Source organism: Ambystoma mexicanum, chromosome 1q, assembly GCF_040938575.1.
Source record: "Ambystoma mexicanum isolate Mex_15411 chromosome 1q, UKY_AmexF1_1, whole genome shotgun sequence".
NCBI classification, from domain to species: Eukaryota; Metazoa; Chordata; class Amphibia; order Caudata; family Ambystomatidae; genus Ambystoma; species Ambystoma mexicanum.
This window is the reverse complement of record NC_090922.1, coordinates 83,042,438-83,064,898: the sequence shown is the minus strand read 5'-3', so window position 1 is coordinate 83,064,898 and position 22,461 is coordinate 83,042,438. Positions and strand designations below refer to the sequence as shown.

Sequence of the window (22,461 nt, the reverse complement as noted above, 5' to 3'; positions counted from 1 at the left end):
TAACCTTTGATTTCACTCTTGACTTTCAGGGTTGATAACTGGCTAGTTGATAAAGGAGATGAACCAGCAAAAAGTAATGGACTTTCCGAATTTGGCAAGGTGAGTCCTGATAGCCAAGGCCTTCTACCACAAACGCTTCATTTACCCTGGCCTACATGGACGACATTGGAATTACTCATGTGGATATGTAGAGTCTGGAATATTCGGGGCAATGTATGCATTGTATAGCAGATCATATCATGCATGAACTCCTTGCTTTCGGATTCCGTTCAGCACGGACGAATGGTAATGAAGGGAGAGAACCAGGGTTGCAGTCTCCTGCGTTGAGTCAAAAAGTCATGTGGCCATGCACCAATAGCTTCCATTGCAATGCCTGCATCTTTCTCCTTAAATGTACTTTGGAAAGCATCTGTTAAGTGAAGTCATGCAGTCCACCTCGTATTCAGAAGGGTTTCTGATGATGGAGACATTCAACCCTTTGGGACTTTAACACTTGCAGCCTTTTTGGGGAATGCATCACTATTCTTTGATACACAATGTGCAGGGGGCAAAAACAATCCACGTTGCAAGCTAATAGTCAGACATAAAAATGTCACTTGCCGCCTCAATTCTATACATACACAAAGCACACCATTTCTTACCAAGAGTCAAAAATGGCTAGCCAATGGCCACTGGCACGTGCAAATTGTGCCCCCCGCAATGTGCATTTGTTCATTCCTTTCAGTCGCATAGCACAGAGGGAGCCATCAAGGCCTTGACACAGTGTCAAGTTTGCAAAGGACATATATTAGAATCATTCTTAAACTGTGCTTGCAAGGGTCAAAGTGGAAATGATTTTGGGGACAAAACAACTTAAATATGATCATGGCTTCCACCAACCGAGTGTCAAGGTTCTACACTCAGACTCTCCTTTGTCTCGACCCAGTCTTCTCTTACCCTGGGCTTTGACAATCAATGCCTGGCTCTTGCGGTCAGAATGGTGCTTCTCAAAAGAAAGGTGTAATTAATCGGATCAAAGCAGATGGTCCTGAAGAAGAAGTGGCTTTAAAAAAAAAGTACTGCTTATGCCACTGGTAGATCAGACCAGCAGCGCCAAAAAAATACTACATGATGAAACTCATCAATTAGAATTGTAAACACTCACCGGAAGGTACGGGCTCATTCAGTTCACATATGAAACCTTCCAAAAAATAGGAGTTAGAAATACTTGAATATATAAAATAAGTATAGGACTCGCAATGGTTCTAATTACATTGGGCATCATTCTTTGGCAGAGTGGCAAAAAAGTGGTTGAAACAGGATTACCACCAATTTTACCACTCTGCCAAATCCCATGTTTGGGCTTGAAGTGGAGAATTTACCTCCAGCATTATGCTGGCGGTAAATCCTCCACTTTACCGGCCAAAAATCTGCAGAATTACTGCTGGTGGAATTACCACCGGTGGTAATTCCAAAATCCCCATGGAGTCATAAGGATTCCACAAAATGGGGATTTACACCACCTACCACCATTAGTAATCCCACATTGAATCTGCGGGACTGAGTGGCAGGAACTGTAATTCCGTTGTACGGTAGTTCAGCAGAATTACTGCCGAACTCCAGCAAACTCTTAATGAGGGCCATTGTTCTTTTCATTAAGACATGTTTAAATTGACTCTCTGAGGCATCCCGTGTATTTGACTTTTTGTGTGCTAGCGATAGACGCAACAGAATGTCAGTCATACTTGACATTAGCCATTCCATTCCATGACAAGTCCAGCCCTGGCTTTAACTTTGCATTCTGAGACTTGTGGTGCTTAGTTTATAATGGGGAAATCCAGGACTACGAGTCCCAGAATGGAAAGTTAAAACCAGGACTGGACTAGTTTCTCCTGAATGGAATAGATAGTGTTGGCATGCATGGAAAGTAACTGTGCTGAGAGATTAGCATGCAGTGTTATTTCCCCTTTTCAGACCCGCCAGAGTGCCAGGGGACCACACCGGTGGTGATAGTGCACAGTATAAATATCCTTTAACATAACATTTAGGGGATAATTCACAGAATGTTTTCCAGTGGGGGTTTGCCATAATAAAATGCTTCTGTGAATCAGGCGCCTAATCTCTCCAAGGTCCATGCATTCGGTGAAAATCTCTTCTGAATTGACATTCTTCAATTCTTCTTGAATTGTCTGCGTAGCTTGGTGTCCCTTTGTTGCAAAATGCCAAGCCTTTTAGCCATGTGGTGAGGATCCAGAAGGAGGCTGGAAGCAGTGTTTGAAGGTGGCTGAAAAATGAACAGAATGAATGAGGACCAAAGAAACGGATTCATCAGCGCTCATTGATTTGAAATGAAAACGTTCAAATTCTGTCATCCCGTGACTGGAAGTGCCTCCGTGAAACAGGAAGTCCTGAGACCATGGCCTAATTAGGCGTGTGCTGCTAACAGAAAAACACGCGATATTTGAAATGCCACTTTTTAAATAGCACCTAATGATGATTTGGGCACGTATGGTGTGGCCTCCACAGACAATATTGCATATATCACCCATTTTTACCCCCATGCAGTGCTTCTATGTATCATATGTTGCAAATATACCACGCAATCCCAACTGATAATGAGTTGCTTGTTTGAAAGCCCGTGGTATTTAAAATACCACGGGCTACATTAGGAGCATGGTGTTTACTATAAACACATGTGGTGTTTTTAAAATGCCACCTACTTTGAGTTAAGATTGCATGGGATATTTGTATTGTTGGCTACCACGAAATACTGTATGGGTTAAATATGGGGTATTTGTTCCATGTCGTAATTTCTATCGACCCCACACCATGACTATCCGATTAGGGGTGCGGTACCTATCCGACACGTATCCCCTGGTATGCTGGTGAACGTGCACTGATAGGGTTGATGAATGGTTGTCTGATGTGATGGTGAGAAGTTGATATCATTTTGATGTAATCGTTTGGACTCATAGTATTATTTGAGCTGGATCACTACATGTGGCTCTCAATGCTCGTTGGCCACACTGGACAGTGTCCCCAAAGGATCTAGAGCTGTCTAGTAATTCAGCCATACATTTTTAATTCTGGTTGTAATATAATGATAATAAATACATTTTCCAAATTTTGTTCTAGAAAGGCAGTTCAATGCAAACAAATTCTTCTTTGCACCATTGCATCTATTGCAAAAGCCATGCAAGTCCCCCAGACTCTGGAACCTCCCCCATGTCAACACCAGACACACCTCCTCTCTTCTACATTTCACGAAATAGTTCAAGGCCCTCCTCTTTAAGGAATGGCTACTCCCCAACAGCTAGGTCCACAGACCCTCCACTCTCCGCCTAACCTGAGACTTGGTGACCTGCTCCCCTTGCCCCCCCCCCCTCCGCCTGTGGTTGCTTATGGATCCCTTGCAGCCGAAATGCCCATCATCTCCCTCTCCCATGATAGCTCCCTGCTCCCTTATCTCTCTGCACCCCTCACTGTATCCTTCCCCATACGATTTGTAAAGTGCTTTGTTGCTTCCCAAAGCTAGGTCCATGCACAATAAATATTCTAATACTAATAATGTATGTTCTCTGATTGGCAAATGTTGCATTGTGTGAAAGCCTATGTGCTTATACTTCAACCCTAGCATTCCACTGCCACAAAGCCTTTGTTAATTCCACCTACTGAGCAAACTCGAAGATGGGAATTCTTCCAATGTCAAAAAGCCAGGGGTAAGATGGTTGCGCAGGGGTGTATATGTACCCATTTCCTAATGCAAAATCTCCCAACCCGTTTCCTGCAGCAAGTGGTGCGGGAGATGAACCGCTTGGGAATGATCGTTGACCTGGCCCACGTCTCTGTGAAAACGATGAAAGATGCCTTAGACATCTCAAGGGCGCCCGTAATCTTCAGCCACTCCTCGGCGTACAACATTTGCAACAGCTATCGCAATGTACCGGATGACGTGCTCGAGATAGTGGTAAGTGGAGATTTCTGGGTGGGAGATGTGAATGAAGATATGTGCTGAGTTGTTGGGTGTGGTTAAAGGAAGTGGGTGGCATCCTCGGTGGGAATGCTCCTACAGGGGTTCCCCTACTTGTGGTAAAGAGAGAAATCTACTTACGGCTGACTTTTTCTGAAGTGGGAAGTGGGGAAAACCTGGGATCTGGGGTATAATCAGGTCCATGGAAGTGAGTGAGTGAATCCATATACAAAGCATACAATGTGGGTTTGACGGGTTCTGAAGAGTATCTACCTGGAGAGCTAAGGCGAAAAAAGGCATTGAATAATTTTATTTATTTATTTTGCATTTTTAAAGCGCTAACACAACCCGCGGGCATCGAGCCGCTGTTACAGGAATTGTTTTTTTTTTAGTTGCGTAATTGTTTTTTGTCTTAGTTACATATTTATAACGCGCTTAAATACCCAGATGTTTCTAAGCACGGACCCGGGGATCGAACCTGTGTTGCTTTGTGTTGTCTTGCTTCCAAGGCCAACACGTTGCCATTGAGCTATCCTCCCGGGAATGGAAGGGAAAAGCAAGGTGGGCACCTGGTGAATCAAAACATCACAAGCTCCAGCTATAGAGAGAAAGAGAGAGAGAGAGAGAGAAAGAGAAAGAGAAAGAGAAAGAGAAAGAGAAAGAGAAAGAGAAAGAGAAAGAGAAAGAGAAAGAGAAAGACAGAGAGAGAGAGAGAGAGAGAGAGAGAGAGAGAGAGAGAGAGATGAATGTGGTACCGACCAAGAGAGAAAGAGTGAGCAAAGTCGCATCACAGAAAAAGAGGTGTCAGCAGAGATTATAATGTGGTAGTAAAGAAACTGCAGCAGAGATGAATGCAGCAACATATGCAGCGGTAGAGTTAGGATGCAGCGGAAGAGATAGGTGAAGACTACATGAGAGGTGGCAGCAAGACACAGACCAACTGACAAAAGAGAAATGTAAAAGGAATAAAAGGGAAAATTATTTAAAGGGAATGTCAAAAGGGAAGATAAATAAAGCAACATGGCCAGAAAATGTGGATTCAATAAACAGTGAGCAATAGTGTTGCAGACAGAGCAATGCAGAAATGGAAAGAGGGGTTCTAGAAGTGCATTTTTTGGTGCATGCCACTGTTTGGAAAAGAAAGTTCAGGCAATCCGTTAATCATACTGGACTTTTAATAGCTCCTGGGTCACGGTGAGTAGTTCCAGCTCAAAGGAAAACCCTGAAACCCAGAATCTACTTCCAGCTCCTGCTCCATGAATTCCAATTACGCCCCCTGTCAGCCCATACACAAACCCTGGCGCCCTTCGGGGGCAATTGCTTTCTTTTACTTGGAGCAGTCCACCACTCACCAATTGCACATATATTACGAACGCCGCCAGCCCTGGGAGGCATTAGCACCCAAGCCTTAAGGTGGCAATCCAGGGAACCATCTTTAAAAGAAAACAATAGCAATACACTGGATATTACCCGAGCTAGCAAGTTGCACTTTACATGGCGTCGACTGCTGCTAGGTCTGGAAAAGATCTGGGGCTACGTTAATGTTGGGGCTATCGGGATCGGGGCTACCTAGCCTTTTGGTTGTAGCCTCTGAGCTTCTATCCGGGGCTCAGTCACCCCACAGCAACGCCTCTGGCGTGGAGGCTTGTTTAGTAGATTAAGGACAAGTGCTCAACTTTTGTAGACAACCAAAGCAAATTGATTCAGTTCCACAATTGATAAGGACATCTGCTTCTAAGCACTTCCAACTGCGATAGACAAGTTAACCAGGCACAATAAGGTAGAGCGATATGGCCAAGGTCTAATGTTCAAATAGCGAAGCGCCATTCTCTGGGCCATGTATACAAGCACATTTCAAAGGAATCTTTAGCCTTTAACATGGTGAGCATAACACGCTCACCACACAATGTTATAAAGGTATGTGTTTTCTATTCTTTCTGGTAGAGGACTCGCAAAATATAATTTTGAAGGTAAGTTACCTCAAGAAGGACTTGCACGGGATAAGTCAAATATCTGGATTCCTGGAACACTAGTCTTGGAAAGTCGGGTGGGCTGGGAATGATTCAGTCACATATTAGACTAGTGCTTCTAATAGAGCAATATGCTGGGGAAGGAACTTTCATTTCGAGCCTGTAAGGCTGTATTAGGTTCAGTCCAGTGCCTCTGAAAGGTGGGGTCAGTCAAATGTCAGCATCCTGTCTGTATAGGGCTCTCCAAATAAAAGTCGACCTTCCAATTGATTGATCGCCAGAGTAAACTGGTCTTGGTTAGCAATAAACTGTGTAAGATTTTAATATATTGAAGCACAAATTATAGATCAACAATCTCAATGACAGCATACAAATAAACACTGTGGCTAGAAAGTATAAATGAGAATGTGATAATCAATAACTATTAGATAGTGAAAGAATATGAAGGTACGCATACATATGTAATGTTGTGCTCACACTTGGAGTTTGTACTAATCACCATATGTGTTAAAAGAATGTACCCTTTGTTAAAAGAAGAGGCCTTCTCTTTATACAGCGACATTTAAGACCTGCTGACCTGGCAAGAACTTGTTTTTAACAGAAGAATTGTGTTTGGTCACTGTATGTCGAAGCATGTTGAGCCTGCTAAAACTATCTGCAGATTACGGGTGGGGAAGGAATGAGTAAGCACAGCCTCGTGCACAGAGATACACAGAGGGGCACGAGAGAGAGCGAATAACAGATAACAGGAAACCACAATAGCAGATGTTGAACTGTTGACCTTGATGCAAAGTCATGACTGGGAGGAACCGCCTTGTGGTGGACATAATCTATGTGCAGCAATGTATGACAATGTAAAACAGATGGGTATAAAAGGACCACGATGTGCAGGGCAAAGGGCGGCACTTTGACGACTTGCTTTGCGAGACGGTTGAACTTGTGGCCCATTCGCGAATGCTTGTGTGTTAATAAAGCAATGTTTACTCAACTCTTTTCTGTTTGAGTTTTTATAGGGTCCCTTTTGTACTGGTTTTGGCGACGGCGAGAAATCGCACCCACAATTTTGGTGTCAGAAGTGGGACGCGAAGGAGCGACAGTCCGTCACTGGGTGAGGAACGCCGCGGCGGAACCGGAGAAGGAATTGATCACGGGGCCCCAACAACTGAATCCGCACCTTTGATTGCAACCGACGCGTCATCCTTGTTTTTCCGGCTCCGTCGGCGGTGGAACAGCAGGCTGTCGCCCTTCGGGTCCGGAACACTCTGGCGGGACCCTTAAGATAAGTGGTATGGACGGATGCATGATGGAATAAGGAAATAATGATTCAGGGTTTGTGAAGAGGACGGTGGTAAGTCCGTCTATGAAGAAGTAATGTTGAAATGATGATATGATATGTTAGATACGCCAGGAGGATGTATTATTATTGTTAGCCAATAGGTGCATATTTGGGAAAGGTGAGTGTTTTAGGCAATTGTGGTATACCAACAAAATGGGTCAAGCGGCTTCCAGCAAGAGTGGTATAGGCAAGAGACACTATGCCCCTCTTGAAGGAACCCCTGCATTTGATATGTTGATTAAACATGGATTGAATTCAACATTGTTCTTAAAAGAATGGTCCGAATACACAAAAGATTTGATTGAGCATAAATGGCCAGACACCGGGTCCTTTGATGTGGACCGCATATCCAAAGTAGAAATAGAATTAGTAAAAAGACGGGTCAGACCCGCACAGTTTGAGGCTATACGACTATGGAGGGTAGAAGCAATGCGCAGGCGCAATGCTCAGAATAAACAAAAAGCAAAGGAGCAGAAGAGAACGGTAAATCAAAAATTACATGATCTAGAGATAAAAGAGAAGGGTGAGAGGCTAGATCAGTTGGATAGACATATGATGATTAAGAACAGTGGGGGTATGTATCCTGCCGTGCCGGTGCCTCGATATGAAGATGTGATAGGGCTAGAAGCAGAACAAACAACGACTGAATTATTGTTTCCAGGAGCTACAGCTCCACCGGCAGACAGTGAGGGTGAAAGGGTGGAATTCCCAATGAAGTATGGAGACCCAGATAGGTTGATAGACCATAGGAGAACGACTACTGTAGAAAAGGATAGAGATGGAGACTTGCAAATCCTTATGACCGGGCTGTATGGCACACCCCTCAATGACAGCCTACGGGACCAATTGGGGCGTTTGACACCTTTGGAATTTAGGACAGTGGCCACTAAACTATATACCTTTTATGAGGGTAACTGTAAATTGAGAGGACAGAGTACTGCGGATCTGCCCTCAGCATATCAGGACGCTGTCGCGTTACTACCAGTGACTGCGTCCAGTGTTCAGTTATGGGGATGTATGTCCGACATAATAGCGGAAGTCATAAGGGGCGGTGTTGAATGGGAGAAGGAAAAGAGGGCATGGGAAAGAGAGGTGAGGGAAAGAGAGGCTAAACTCAAAGATGCAGACCAGGCGGGCCAAAACGTAGCTAATCGTATGATAGCATCCATACACTCGCAGTCCATGTCCACCCTGGTGAGTCTGATGGAGGGCCTTGGCTGGCCTATACAAGTAAACGTAATTAAATATCTTCTTATTAGGGTGGATGATATAGAAGAGGAAAAGGAGCCTAGATATGTGTCCCAGTGGAATAGGATTAGGACGGAATTGGATAAGAAACTGCTATCTAATATAAGAGTGGATGATTCAGGGGCGGAAGAATGGAGGATGGCTAAGGTGGAGAAACTATTAAAAGATTATAGAAAAATAAAAAAGAGAAAGCTCTTAGTCATCAATCCTCTGTTTCGCCACCAGCGCAGGCCCCTGTGAGTGAACAAACAAATACGGAAAAGTTACTATTAATGCCAATGAGAGAGTGCCAACCCACCATAGAGGCAGCCACTGGTAACATGATGCGCACCTATGTGTATGTCCCTTTATCCCGAATTGAATTAATGCATATCACCAAGTCCATCCCCGACCCCCGTATAGACCCGGCAGGATTCTACAAAGAAGTAGGAAAGTTATTCAGACCAGGGTTATTTACCGTAGAGGATGTAGATAACATATTGTTAGCCATTGTCCCAGAAGAAATATGGACCCCCTTTCGTGCCAAAGACAATGAAACAATAAAATGGAAAGATGTAATGGATGCGAGCAAAAATAGAAAACTGCATGAGGAATATCCTGAACCCCTAAGGGGGCATGGCATGGCAGTCCTGAGGGCTCTAGAAAAGGTGTTACCCCCATTTGATGTGAATGTGGAGAAACTGTCCGCTGTGATACAGGGTGCAAGTGAGGAAGTAGCACAGTACTTTCTGCGTTATGAAGCAGCATTCAAAGCGCACAGTGGGCTAGAGATAGGGTCTGAAACGGGCCAACGGTACTTTGCCACAAACTTTGTAGAGGGGCTCCACGGGCCAATTCAGGAGAACATTAGGAGGGCAGAAAGTACATGGATGACTAGGAACCCCCGGGATCTCCTCGAAATGGCTAGGTATTACGAAAGAGGGGAAAGAGTGAAGGGACAACAAAAGGCACGACAAGAGAAGGATTTAAAAACCAAAGTGTTGATGCAACAGTTGCATCAAGGGCCCAAGGCAGGTATAACTACAATTATAACGGCCCGTCACAGGGCTATAGTAGCAACATGATAGGGGGCCAAGGGACAGGAAGAGGTACAGTGCAAGGAGGTGCGCTATATGGGAGGAGGGATGGGCTACCCCAAGATGTATGTGCCTTCTGCAAGAGACCCGGACACTGGAAATCCCAGTGTCCCCAGAGTGGTGGGAGAGGAAGGGGCGTACGGCCCCCTTCACAGACAACATTTGCCCCAGGAAATAGGACTGGTGGGTACGGCAACCAAGACAATAGAATGTTTAAACCCCCTCAACCCAATGCCTTTGACGGACAAGCAAGAGGGGATGTTCCCTGGCCGGCCCCGCCTCCCCCCAATCTACTGTATCAGCCACAACAAACGACACAAGTACAAGGTGTATGCCAGGGTGAAGAATGTGGAGAAGGGGTATACTATAACAATGATTTTCAGGATAACACAAGCGATATGTCCTGAGGATGCCGGAATGAGATAGCGGGAGTGGTGCAGGTTCCTATAGACCAAAGGGGGCCTTATGCCTCTATTAGGATCGGCCCCCACCGAAACTTGAGATGTCTGGTAGACACGGGAGCTGGAAACAGGCACACCTGATTATACTAAGAGATTTTGCCTTTTTGTTGATGAACAGGAAGGTTGCGCTGTGTCAGTCTTGACACAGGAACAAGGGGGTAAACAGAGACCATGTGCATATTTTTCTAGCACTCTGGACTCAGTAGCTCGAGGCCTACCCCCATGCATGAGAGCAGTAGCTGCAGCAGCGACAGCCCTAAAACAAAGTGCAGGTATCATCCTAGGGAGTGAAGTAACAGTAAAAGTTCCACATACGGTAGATGTTCTTCTGAATAGAGTGCATACACAGCATTTGACTACAGCTAGACTCACACAGTATGAGATGATCCTGTTTGCCAGTAATGTAAAAATTGAACGGTGTAACACTTTGAATCCAGCGACACTGCTTCCTTTGCCCACCTCACCTGATGACATTAGGCATGATTGTGTGATCCAAATGGAAGAACACACTAAGGGTAGAGCAGACCTGCAAGACACCCCGCTGGTTGATAATGAGGGTATATTATTCTGTGATGGTTCCTGTTTCAAACTGCCAAATGGGGAGACAACAGCAGGGTATGCAGTAACTACAGGGGAACAGTTGATTGAGAGTGGGAAAGTGTGTGAGAAATCGGCGCAGGCGGCAGAATTGATTGCGCTAACTAGAGCATTAGTGTTAAGCAGCGGCATGAAAGTGACAATTTATACTGATTCAGCCTACGCGCACGGGGTGGTTTCCAGTTTTGGTAAACTCTGGGGAGAGCGTGGCTTCTTAACCTCTCAAGGTGATACTATTAAACATGCCCGATTGATTGCTGAATTATTGCAAGCCCTTACGCTGCCCAAAATGGTGGCCGTAGTGAAGTGCTCAGCGCATAAAAAAACACTGGATTATGTCACGCAGGGAAATTCTTTGGCTGACCAGATGGCTAAACTAGCTGCCACAAGGGACACTCGGTGGGAAGCCCGACAGCTCATAGTGGGGAGGGATGTGACTATGGAAGGGACGAAGGAGCGCGTAAAGGAAATCCAAGCAGATGCAACCATTGAAGAAAGACTATCTTGGCACAAGGATGATCAATATGAGGAGACAGTAGATGGGCTATGGGCACATACCAAAACGAACACCTGGGTACTACCTGACGCATACTTACCTGTGATAGTGAGCGTGGCTCATGGTCCAACCCACGTTAACGCAAGAACTATGGAAGAAGTTTTAAGTACTGTGTGGTACAACAAAAGATTGGGAATGTATTGTCGCCAATGGGCAAAACAATGTGAAATATGTGTTTTATATAATGTGGGGAAAGGTGTACCGGCCCCGGCGGGCCACAGTAAGTTACCCACCTGCCCTTTTGAGGTGGTGTATATGGACTTTATACAGCTGGAGCCTGTAAATAAACATTCCTACTGTTTGGTGATGAAATGTGGGTTCTCAGGATGGGTGGAAGCATATCCCCTGCGGGACAATAGTGCCACCTCCACAGCACAATGCATATTGAAACACTGGATGCCCTTGACTGAAATGGCCGGATGCATTGTCTATTGCATTATTGAGTATGCGTACTATGCCTAAGCGTACACATGGTTTATCTCCTTTCGAAATTGTTATGGGGCGCCCACCAAGTATTGGGACCCCCAAATCACCTAAGAGATTGTCTGAGCAAGCATGGCCTGCATTACAACAGTACTGTATTGGGTTAACTAATAGACTGATTTCTATTAATGCACAGGTGAACGCAGTAGCTCCATCTCCTCTGATAGGAGAAGGTCACGACGTGCAGCCCGGTGACTGGGTTGTTATAAAAGCCTTCGATCACACCAGCGGACTGCAACCCAGATGGAGGGGCCCGTTTCAGGTTCTCCTCGCAACACAAACTGCGGTAAAAGTTGATGGCAAATCGCACTGGTACCACGTGGATCCAGAAAAGGGAACCAACCAACCCCAGGTTGCAACAGTACTGCCAGATGCCACTAGTAGGTGTGCCCATCGCCTCCGATCCCGTGACGTGTATGTGCCAAGCAACGTGTAAGGACACTGTTTTGAACTTTGATCATTAGGGAGATGAACATTTGGACTCTCTTGTTGGTTTTAGCAGAATTGTGCCTTACTGAAGACGACGGGCTTGTAGCCTGAAGGGCCTTCGGCGTTCCCCTCCTCGGACAGGCACTACGAGACGTGGGACAGATCGGATGAAGGTTTTCAGTGAGACCTACCACTATTAGAGTAATAAGGACACTGGTGCTTTAAATAGGGGATATTGCTATATCGCTAGGTTGCAACTGATATACGCTGTATACTGAGCCATATACTGAACTATGTCTACACCCGTGTATGCTGGTTTAGTCCCTGAACGGATAAGTGTATGCTCCTCAAACACAGAAGGTAAGAGGAAAATACCAGTTTGTACCACAAGAGGCAAAATTTTGTTTTCTGTATGCACGATAGTAGTACTAATAGCATTTGCCATAATATTCTGGTATCTGGAACATCCATCTAGATATGAATTAAAGAACCTGTTGCCCGAGTCAAATGAAACAGGGAGAACAGATTGGGTCAAGAGCAGGAATCGAGATGCCTATGACCAACACGACCCGGAAGACTATGCTAAAAATGAATACGTGAAGATAATAAACACAACATATGGGGTAGTGAATAAAACTGATTGCTGGATCTGCACCCACATGCCCCGACATAGCAGTGAAGGCATCCCAGTGTACGCATCGCCAGTTACTGAGGATGCCGGGTGTACATTAATTTACATGAGAATAGTGTCAGCACAGCAATATATGATACCGAATACCGCTTGTTATGTTAGAGGAGAGAACAAAACCCTTCTAAAGGAAAAGATACGCTATAAAATCAAAACTGAGGGAATCGGGCTTGCACCTGCTATGGTACAGATAGTAAGAGAACCTCCTCCCCCTATCACCATCACACAAGAGTTTAGGCCAAAGAATATATGTTTTAAGAGGAGCGCAAGAGGTAATCAAAGAATGATCTCGGGGTGCAGTCAAATGGTGAATCTAAATAACTACACAAAGGGATTGTTACAGATTGAAGGACATGCCTACGTCTGTAACAAGAGGGCTTATTTGTGGTTAGCCAAAGATTTTGTTGGGGTATGTTACATAGCCAGAATAATGCCGGCTGTGATGGTATATGCCCCGTCTACTCTGCATAAAGAAATACACAGCAGAAATAAACGAGCAGTAAACCCAAAAATTCCTACGTATCAACCTACAGGATGGGAAACGTTTATAGATCTGATGGGGGTCCTGGTTCCTCCAGCGGGCATCTTTATGAACAGTCAAGAAATCCAAAAGCTAAGCAGGGCCCTTGAGTTCGTAATCGAAGAATCTGCAGACCTAATGGAAAACATCACTTATGAAATGAAAGCAATTCGGCTAGTGGCTCTCCAAAATAGGTATGTCTTAGACATACTCACTGCAGAAAGGGGCGGAGTCTGTTTTTTGGTGGGATCCCAATGCTGTGTTTACATACCAGAAGGGAGTACAGGAATCCTGGATGGAGTAAACAAACTGCATAAAGTGGCGGATAGCATCCACCAGGAGGAAGGGTCAGGAGATAGCTGGTGGATGAAGCTCCTGAAAGAAATTGGATGGCAACTTCTTACGCCTATACTGGTTCTAGCGGCAATAGTTGTAGGAATTTGTCTCTGCATCCAATGCTTCCCGGTATGTGTGTCGTGCTGTGTTTCCATGTGTTCTTCCAGCATAACGCGCCTAAATCCTATGGATAAAAGCCATGTACAACAGGAATTTTTTGACATGGGAGGCCTGGAGAAGATTATGGTACATACAGTATGTGATGATGTTGCTTTCCTGCCATCTGCTTATGCTAGGACTGTTTAGATTGATGCTCAAGTGTGAGCAAAGGGTGGATTGAAGGTACGCATACATATGTAATGTTGTGCTCACACTTGGAGTTTGTACTAATCACCATATGTGTTAAAAGAATGTACCCTTTGTTAAAAGAAGAGGCCTTCTCTTTATACAGCGACATTTAAGACCTGCTGACCTGGCAAGAACTTGTTTTTAACAGAAGAATTGTGTTTGGTCACTGTATGTCGAAGCATGTTGAGCCTGCTAAAACTATCTGCAGATTACGGGTGGGGAAGGAATGAGTAAGCACAGCCTCGTGCACAGAGATACACAGAGGGGCACGAGAGAGAGCGAATAACAGATAACAGGAAACCACAATAGCAGATGTTGAACTGTTGACCTTGATGCAAAGTCATGACTGGGAGGAACCGCCTTGTGGTGGACATAATCTATGTGCAGCAATGTATGACAATGTAAAACAGATGGGTATAAAAGGACCACGATGTGCAGGGCAAAGGGCGGCACTTTGACGACTTGCTTTGCGAGACGGTTGAACTTGTGGCCCATTCGCGAATGCTTGTGTGTTAATAAAGCAATGTTTACTCAACTCTTTTCTGTTTGAGTTTTTATAGGGTCCCTTTTGTACTGGTTTTGGCGACGGCGAGAAATCGCACCCACAAATAAGTCAATTGCGATACATATTGAAATAAGGAGAAAAGAGAAAAAAATATATATTCATGAGGTGAAGCGATAAGGAATAAAATATATTCACATCGATTAACAGACAATATTGTTGATGAAATATATAACTGGGTTAAGCATTAACATTTATATAACTAACAAAGTATTGCCATTTCTTATCATGTTTGACAGAGAGCGAGTTGCCATTACATTTCTCAATTCTATGAACATCACAGATATTGTTCCACCACCCTTTGATAGAAATCTTTGTAAAATCGTTCCAGTTGGATGTAATTAAGCAGACAGCAAAGAGTATGGATAGGTCAAAAATAATAAAAGATGTTTTAATTTTCCCAGCATTGACTGCTAAACTTCCCAGTAGAATATTGGTTAAACTTAGAGGAATAGACATTTTAAAGATGCATTGCAGAAAGCTCCAAACTTGATTCAAAAAGGAATTTACGAGAGAACATTCAAAGAACATATGACTAAAGGATCCAGTGGCTGACCAATAGGACCAGCATAAATCGTTGTTGACTTTCTTGGATATACAGAGTGATTTTGGTGGAATAAAGGCTCTATGAGTGAAAAAGTATTAACGTTAGGGTTAGATTTACAGAAGCAGATACGCATTTAATTTTAGTACAAATTTTAGACTACAGTTTCAAATCAAAGTGCATAGCACACTCTTCTTCCCGTTGCAGTTCAGATATCCACTTTGTATCAGGGGATCATTCTCCTCTTAATATTTTGCATAGGAAAGAGGCTTTGACGTATCAAGAGTTTCCATGAAACATAGTCTAGTAGGATGAGCGGCCAATTCATTCGATTAATTTCTACTTTTAGCGTCAAGGCAAACATTAACAAGATTGAGATATTGATTAAGAGAAATCCTTGGAAGTGAAAATTTAAGTTTGACCTCTTCCATTGTAAGGATATCACTTCCTATGACAATTTGATCGATAAATGTAACACCTTTCTCAACCAGGCTTTTTAAAAAATAGGTCTATTATTTATAGTTAGATTTTTATTACACCAAATAAAAGAAGAAAAGGGGCATTTGCAGGTTTTTTAATATGGTGAAATAAGAAGTTTTTAAACACGCGTTAGTGAGACAAATTGTTTTAGAAAATCCGATTTTGAAGTCATTAAAAAGATACATAACATATTTAATGGCAAATGGCAACACTAGAGATTTTTCAACAACCAACCAAGCAGGAGGATATGGGATATCATCAGGGAAAAACCTGTCTTTGGCAAGCTTTAGAACAAAGGCTTTATTATGTTTCATAAAGTTTGGAAACCCAACACCACTGCAATTATATCAGTATTTAAGCTTATTACGGCAATCCTTTTCTTAGGACCTCAAAAGAAGTTAATGAGTATCCTATAAATGGATTTAAAAAAACAAGTTGGTAAAAGGATATGGAGCATTTGCAAATAGTAAAGAATCACAGACGAGAGCATCATCTTAATGGTCTCTAATCTTCCCCACCATGTTAAATATAAGGGAAACCATGTGCTTATTGAATTATTTCATTTTAAAAATAGACTGTTCGAATTTATCTTGACCATTTGAGCAATTGAAGGGGCAATTGAAACATCCAGATATTTAATAGATAATGGATTCCAACTGAGACTGAGGTGTGTAAAATCTTCTTTAATACAGTACATATTAAGTGGAAGCATGCGGATTGATCCTTATTTCATTTATAGCCTAAGAAATTAGAGAATAGGTCAATAGTATCAAGTAAGTGGGGGAGAGTTGTGTTCGAATTTTCAAGGAAGACCTATAGGAATTCGCTCTACAGATTTTTGAATGTTCTATTAGGGGGATTATTCCTTATGGGTCGTTAATCAACCCTCCAGTCTCTATTTGTGATATTAGATTAATATGTCAGCATATGCTGCACGTTTGAATTCCAAACTGCCACAGCTAATCCCTATAATAGCTTTATTTCTACGTATTAATTCTAATAGGGGTTTAAGAGCTAAAACAAATAAAATATGAGAGAGGGGGAAACCTTTCGGTGTACCTCTATGAAGGGAAAAACGTGGAGAGAATTGGCCATTTATAAAAATGGATGCTTTGGGATATATAGTTATCTCCAATTCCATGCCATTTTAAGGCCTGGAATAGAAAATCCCACTCAACGCGGTCAAAAGCTTTTTCAGCATCAAGTGCAACTGCCATATAAGAGTTTGTTGGATGTCTTTTTATTTATGCAATGGGTCAAATTCATAAAAAAGTCTAGTGTTAGCTGAAATAAATCTTCCCTTAACAAAGCCTACCTGATCTGATTGAACTAACTTAGACATAAAGAATTCTATTGCATTAGCTTAAATTCTTGCAAATGTATATTTTGTTTTATTAAACAAATGTATATGGTTTATAAAACCTTTACAAAACTAGCAGGTTACATTAAAAGAATACACTATACAATACTAATTTTATTCAATCTAACTTATTTTACAATGTCATGGTTGATTCTTTAAAACTTCGATAGATATAGTAGTTTGTATGATTTTACGTAATTCCCTGCAACTTGCAAACCTTCTTTAGAAATGACAACACTCTTAACTTTAAGGGCATAGATTCTGCATGTAACATAGATACCCAAAACACGTTCCTCGGTACCCATTCCGGGTTGGTGACAAAAGACCTTAAATAATGTCATCTCGAATTGTGAAGAACTGGACATATAAGCAGTAAGTGAAATAGCGATTCTACCTCAGGATCGATCTGGCAATACCTACAGAAATCCTTAATTTCCCCTGCTTTATCACGAATTGAAAGTATTTAATCGGCCTTTACTACATTGAAGCGAAAGTGCATAATATTGTTTCTAACCCCCTTACTAGTTTATCGATGTAGATATTGTTCCATAGACACAAACAATTTTTGCGGCGATACAGCATGGGAGTATAGTTGAAAACCCAAGGCTTCCTGCGTATTGACAGACCAATCATTACCTATGATCATATTTTTTTACCTTCATGGGATTAGACATCCAAATTTCCAAAGATGACCCCAGATTGTGAAGGACCAGTAATCCATCTGTGCGCAGATCTTTCATAAATCCTTCCGTTGCATCTCCCCCCAGCAGGCTATAGAAATTCCCCTTCTGGCTTATTTCACAAGGACATTCTTTTTCATTGGATTATACTGGACATTGATTGAAGACCCATTTAATATCTCATAATTCATATTGGTACACATTTGGAAAATGAAATAGAACCGATCTCCAGATCAGGCTTTCTACTGTCTTCAACTCAGGAAAGAACTCTAAACCGTAGCATAGTCTAGGCAGCACCTTCATTCTATAAAATTCCCGACAGGGTATCATACAGAACATGCCAAATTTCCTGTCTATTTGCCTCAATTGCCTAGCCAACGTGACTGCTTTGACTCTTAAGTAGTTGTGATAAAATATCTTAGTGTGGTTCGCTAAAATAGGATAACCTAGGTACTTCATATTGTTTTTAAAGGGAGTACCTTAATTTCACATTTCCAACAAAACTTTCTTTTAGACTGACCACCTTTTGCCAATTTCAATATAACAGTTTTAGCAGGGTTAATTTTTAGGTCATAAACTGCCATATACTGCACAAAAGCATTAATCATCCTATGTAAACCAATGGGAGGGCAATCCACCAACACACAATAATCAGCATATGCTGCCCAGCTAATTTTTAGGGTCCAAATTTTGGGGAAACAAGAGAAGTATGATCAAGTGCTCTTCCATATACAGATTAAATGGTGTTGGAGCCAGTATGCAGCCTTGGCGTAAGTCATTGTAAGTTGGGAGGCTACTCAACATCAGGCCTTCCGAGTTTAGACTGACTTGCTTCTGTGATCCTCCATGTAAGTGAATAAAAATACTCAGGAGACCCTTAGAGATTCCATACTCCTCCAATTTACTCCACAAAGTGTGTCTATTAACAGTGTTGAACGCCATGGAGAAGTCCATCAACGCCACGAACACCGGAGGGGAATCCGATTGCCACAAAAGCCTCTGTAGGCAACTAGGCAACAGTCCCCCACATTCTGTGCGCGTTTGTCATCTGAATCCCATTTGATGATAATCCAGTATCTCATTATTGGAGAACGAAACCTCTATGTGGTCTAGTAAGATATCTGCAAATATTTTAGAATCAACATCCATAATGGTGATAGGCCTACGGTCTCGGGAGGATGGCTCAGGGGCAACGTGCTCGCCTTGGAAGCAAGACGACACGAAGCACCACAGGTTCGATCCCCGGGTCCGCGCTTAGAAACCTCTGGGTATTAAACGCGTTATAAATAACCTATCATATCATATCATATAGTTAGGGGAGACAAATGAGAGCCTTTCTTAAAAATAGGCATAACATAAGATATTTGCCATGAAATACAAATACGTTTAGAATTTAAAATGTCAGAGAACTGAACATGTAGGATCTGGGCCCATAGATCTGAATTTTGTTTCAGTAATACATTTGTTAGATTATTAGCGCCACCAGCTTTTGATGACTTTGATTGCCTAATGATCCTCGCAATCCTATTAATTGAAATATAGATGTTCCAATCGCACCCAGCAACAACAGTCGTTTCTCCCAAACACCTTGTATTCTTATAGATATTCTGGAAATGAAGCAGCCAGTCCTTCTCTGCAATGGGATTGGTTACCAACTGATGTTGGTTCACCTTGGTCTGGTTGATTAATTCCCAGAAGCTTCGTGAATTATTGCCTTTTAAAGATGCCATCATCCTTTCACCATCTTTTTGATATAATACAGAATGGTGATACTTAAGCCAATTCTTATAAGATTTTTTAACTTACAGACCTGTTCTTTGCTTGACTCACAGCTACCAATTTCTTTATGGATCTTTCTGATTACTTTATGTAATACAGCATTTTGTTCTTTCACATTTAGATCATACACATGGCTATGTTTATCTGAGATCCCATGTTCCTCTTTTTGTAATAACTTAACCATATGTTTCTCCAAGTGTGACGGAAAATGAGACCGTGAATAATTGAACATCTCCTCTTCCATCGTTGTCGGAAAAAAAATCGACCATCATGGTATTGTTACATTTTTTGGTCTTATCTACAGTCCACTTTAGTCTGTTGCCCCTCACATTCACCTCTACATCATTCCACACAGAAGCAGGCACTACCACCTGTAGAACCCACCCCATTTGTAAAAATAACTGTGCATGATCACTGTGCTGTGTAGCCCTTATCTCAAAATCAGTTATTCTGGTGAACAATTGATGGGACAGAAATACATAATCAATGACAGAAGTTACCCCCCTTGCTTACCACGTAGAGGTGTCATCTTCAATAAAGTACAGACCCCCAACATTCTGCAAAATTCTGCCATTGAACCGTGTGGTTTTTTGTGTCCCAGTGTTCGGATTCATAATTTGATACTCCTGGGTGTTATTTGCCTCCTTACAGTTAGGGTTTAGGTCTCCCACTAATATGATCTCACCACCCTGGGAAATCAGTACACAGTCATCAACCAATGTATTTAGACCTTCCAGAACAATCTCCAGGTTTTCCCGTGGATTCCAATATACATTGACTAAGAGTGGGTCTGATATCCCCGGTACATTAAGTATTTTTAAGGCAATTACCAAAAATATCTCCTGTATCTTCCATTCGCCTATTTTAGTAAGGTTTCTCCCCAGTCTAATAGCAATGACAAGGCCACCCGAGGGGCGACCCATGGACCTTTGGCATGCAGGGAGGCTGGTTATCTCATAGCCATCAAATATAAGACCACTTTTTGCCCATGTCTCCTGTAAAAAGATTACGTCAAAGGCTTTTAAGTCCCTACATAAGGTATCGTTGGGCAAAAGGTGTCTGTGGCCTCTCACATTCAGTAAACAAACGTGAGGCACAAAGTTTCCCTAAAGTGGCTGGCTCATGGTCTTAAACTGGGCAATAGAGTCCCACAAAGATAACGCTAACCAGCACCAATTCATACCCTCGGTAGTGTGACCACCTTGTTCTTGGCTCTCCCACCTTTCCATCATCTCATTACCTCCTCTTATTGGGACCACATTGGACCTGTTCCTAGCAGCCTTGGGCAGACTGCCATCTTCCCTGTATGTAGTTACATCATAGCCATATTTCTGTAAGTTACTTGATTCATTAAGAAGTATAGACCGCACCAATGGAGGCGGACTTACCAATCTCACGTAATCATACCTGCAAGGATGAATGGAGTCTAAAAGTTTGATATCTGTAGACGTAATCAACCTGAGGGCCGGTATCTCCTCAAAAAGAGCAAAAATACATGATCTGTGTAGAGAGTCCAGCCCTCCTTCATCAAACATGTAATTTAGGATCACACTTGGGACTTCCAGAAAGATTGGTTCTCTTAACCTAAGTGGATACACCCTTCGATCCTTCAACTCCTCCGATCCCTGCCAAGTTTTACCCTCAATGCTCCTAGACGTAGCCTTCTGTAATTGAGTCGGGTCCATCACTTGCAGGTCTACTAGAGAGTTGAGCTGCTGTTCTATAGGTGATAATATTAGATTTCTATGTATAAGACGTTCCGCTGAATCCTCCCTCATTGTCGTCTCTGACTCAGCTGTCTTGAAACCTTTTGCAAGAAAGTTGTTAACCAAATTTCTAACATCTAATTCTAGCACAGCGTGGGTCTTTGCCCCTACATCTAATTATTCCCCTACAGCATGCTGTATAAAGGCATTTTGAAAGGCACCATGTATCCCACAATTGAGGCTGGGCCGTTTATCTTTCCATCTCACCCCCCTTATTGGAGTAACAGAACCCATGGATTTTCCCTCCTGCGTGTTAACACCAGTTACCTGTTGACACACCTCCTTTTCAACAGACCTTTTCCTCCTTACTTAGCTGCCTCTCACAGCTCCCCTCCTTAGAGGGCAGCCTCTGTGGCTGCAATGGGTGTTTTCCCTTAAGTGCCAAAGACGAGTATGCTCATCCTTTTTGCATAGACTTGCATAATAGCCTGGCACTTAAGGAGTTAAAGATGCTGTAGGTTTGTTTTACCACCTCTTCCCTATTCTTTGTATCTTCAATGTATAGAAATTGCGAGTGATCCGGTACATTCTGGGTCTGATATAAAATATCCGCCAGTTTGGGGCGAATGGGTGTTTCGCAGCCCCTCTCCTCACGCTCTTTTTGAGGAGATGTGGCAGCAGCATAGCCATCGCCCCAGATAGACTGTCCCTTCTGTGGCTAAAAACCAAAGGGGCTGCTAGCATATCTTTTCTACTAGCTATATTTTATTTCTTTATTTTCTATCCCAATTAACGTCTTAGACACTCCTGTGCCACTGAACTCCTAAATATATTTTCAGTTAGAGAGCGGTTCTTACTTTTTGAGCATGGACCAGTCGGCATAGGCAACACCGGAGTCCCCACAACACTGACAGTGCCCGTGGTATACAGCTGGTACAAGCCCCTCTAACATCTTGAGCAAAGCCACAGATCAATATACAGGTTTTTAGGAGAACAACAAGTAAAGGCTTCACTCCCAGCCGGCTGCCCGCTTATTCGCAAGATGCTTGCACCTGAATTGACCTGCTCTGAAGGGCTGGGGTGAACTGCGGCATCACTGATTACTATGGCAAGTCCCACTGTTTTCAATTTCCAGTACGTCAACGGATCTGAGTGACCATTAGGTGACTAATATGAAGTGCGTCCAGCTAACAGCCAACAGCACTTGCAAAGCACTTCCACAAATGTGCACGCGTAAAGAAATAGGCACTTCTGAGATCAGGGGCCGGGGCCAACTTAGATTCCTCAATAAACGCAGTAAATATGCCTAAGAAACAATAGAAAATATGTATAATTAGGCTACCATATATTAGG

The 22,461-nt window shown here is 42.8% G+C and overlaps 1 protein-coding gene across 1 annotated transcript in view; it reads left to right on the top strand.

The window, feature by feature from the left end:
* Window positions 1–22,461, top strand: part of DPEP1 (dipeptidase 1) — a 176,749-nt gene that overhangs the window by 107,072 nt on the left and 47,216 nt on the right. Inside the window, exons 6-7 of the mRNA XM_069642535.1 lie at window positions 30–99; window positions 3,770–3,946. Coding sequence (XP_069498636.1) covers window positions 30–99; window positions 3,770–3,946 — 247 coding nt within the window. The remainder of the gene's footprint in view (window positions 1–29; window positions 100–3,769; window positions 3,947–22,461) is intronic.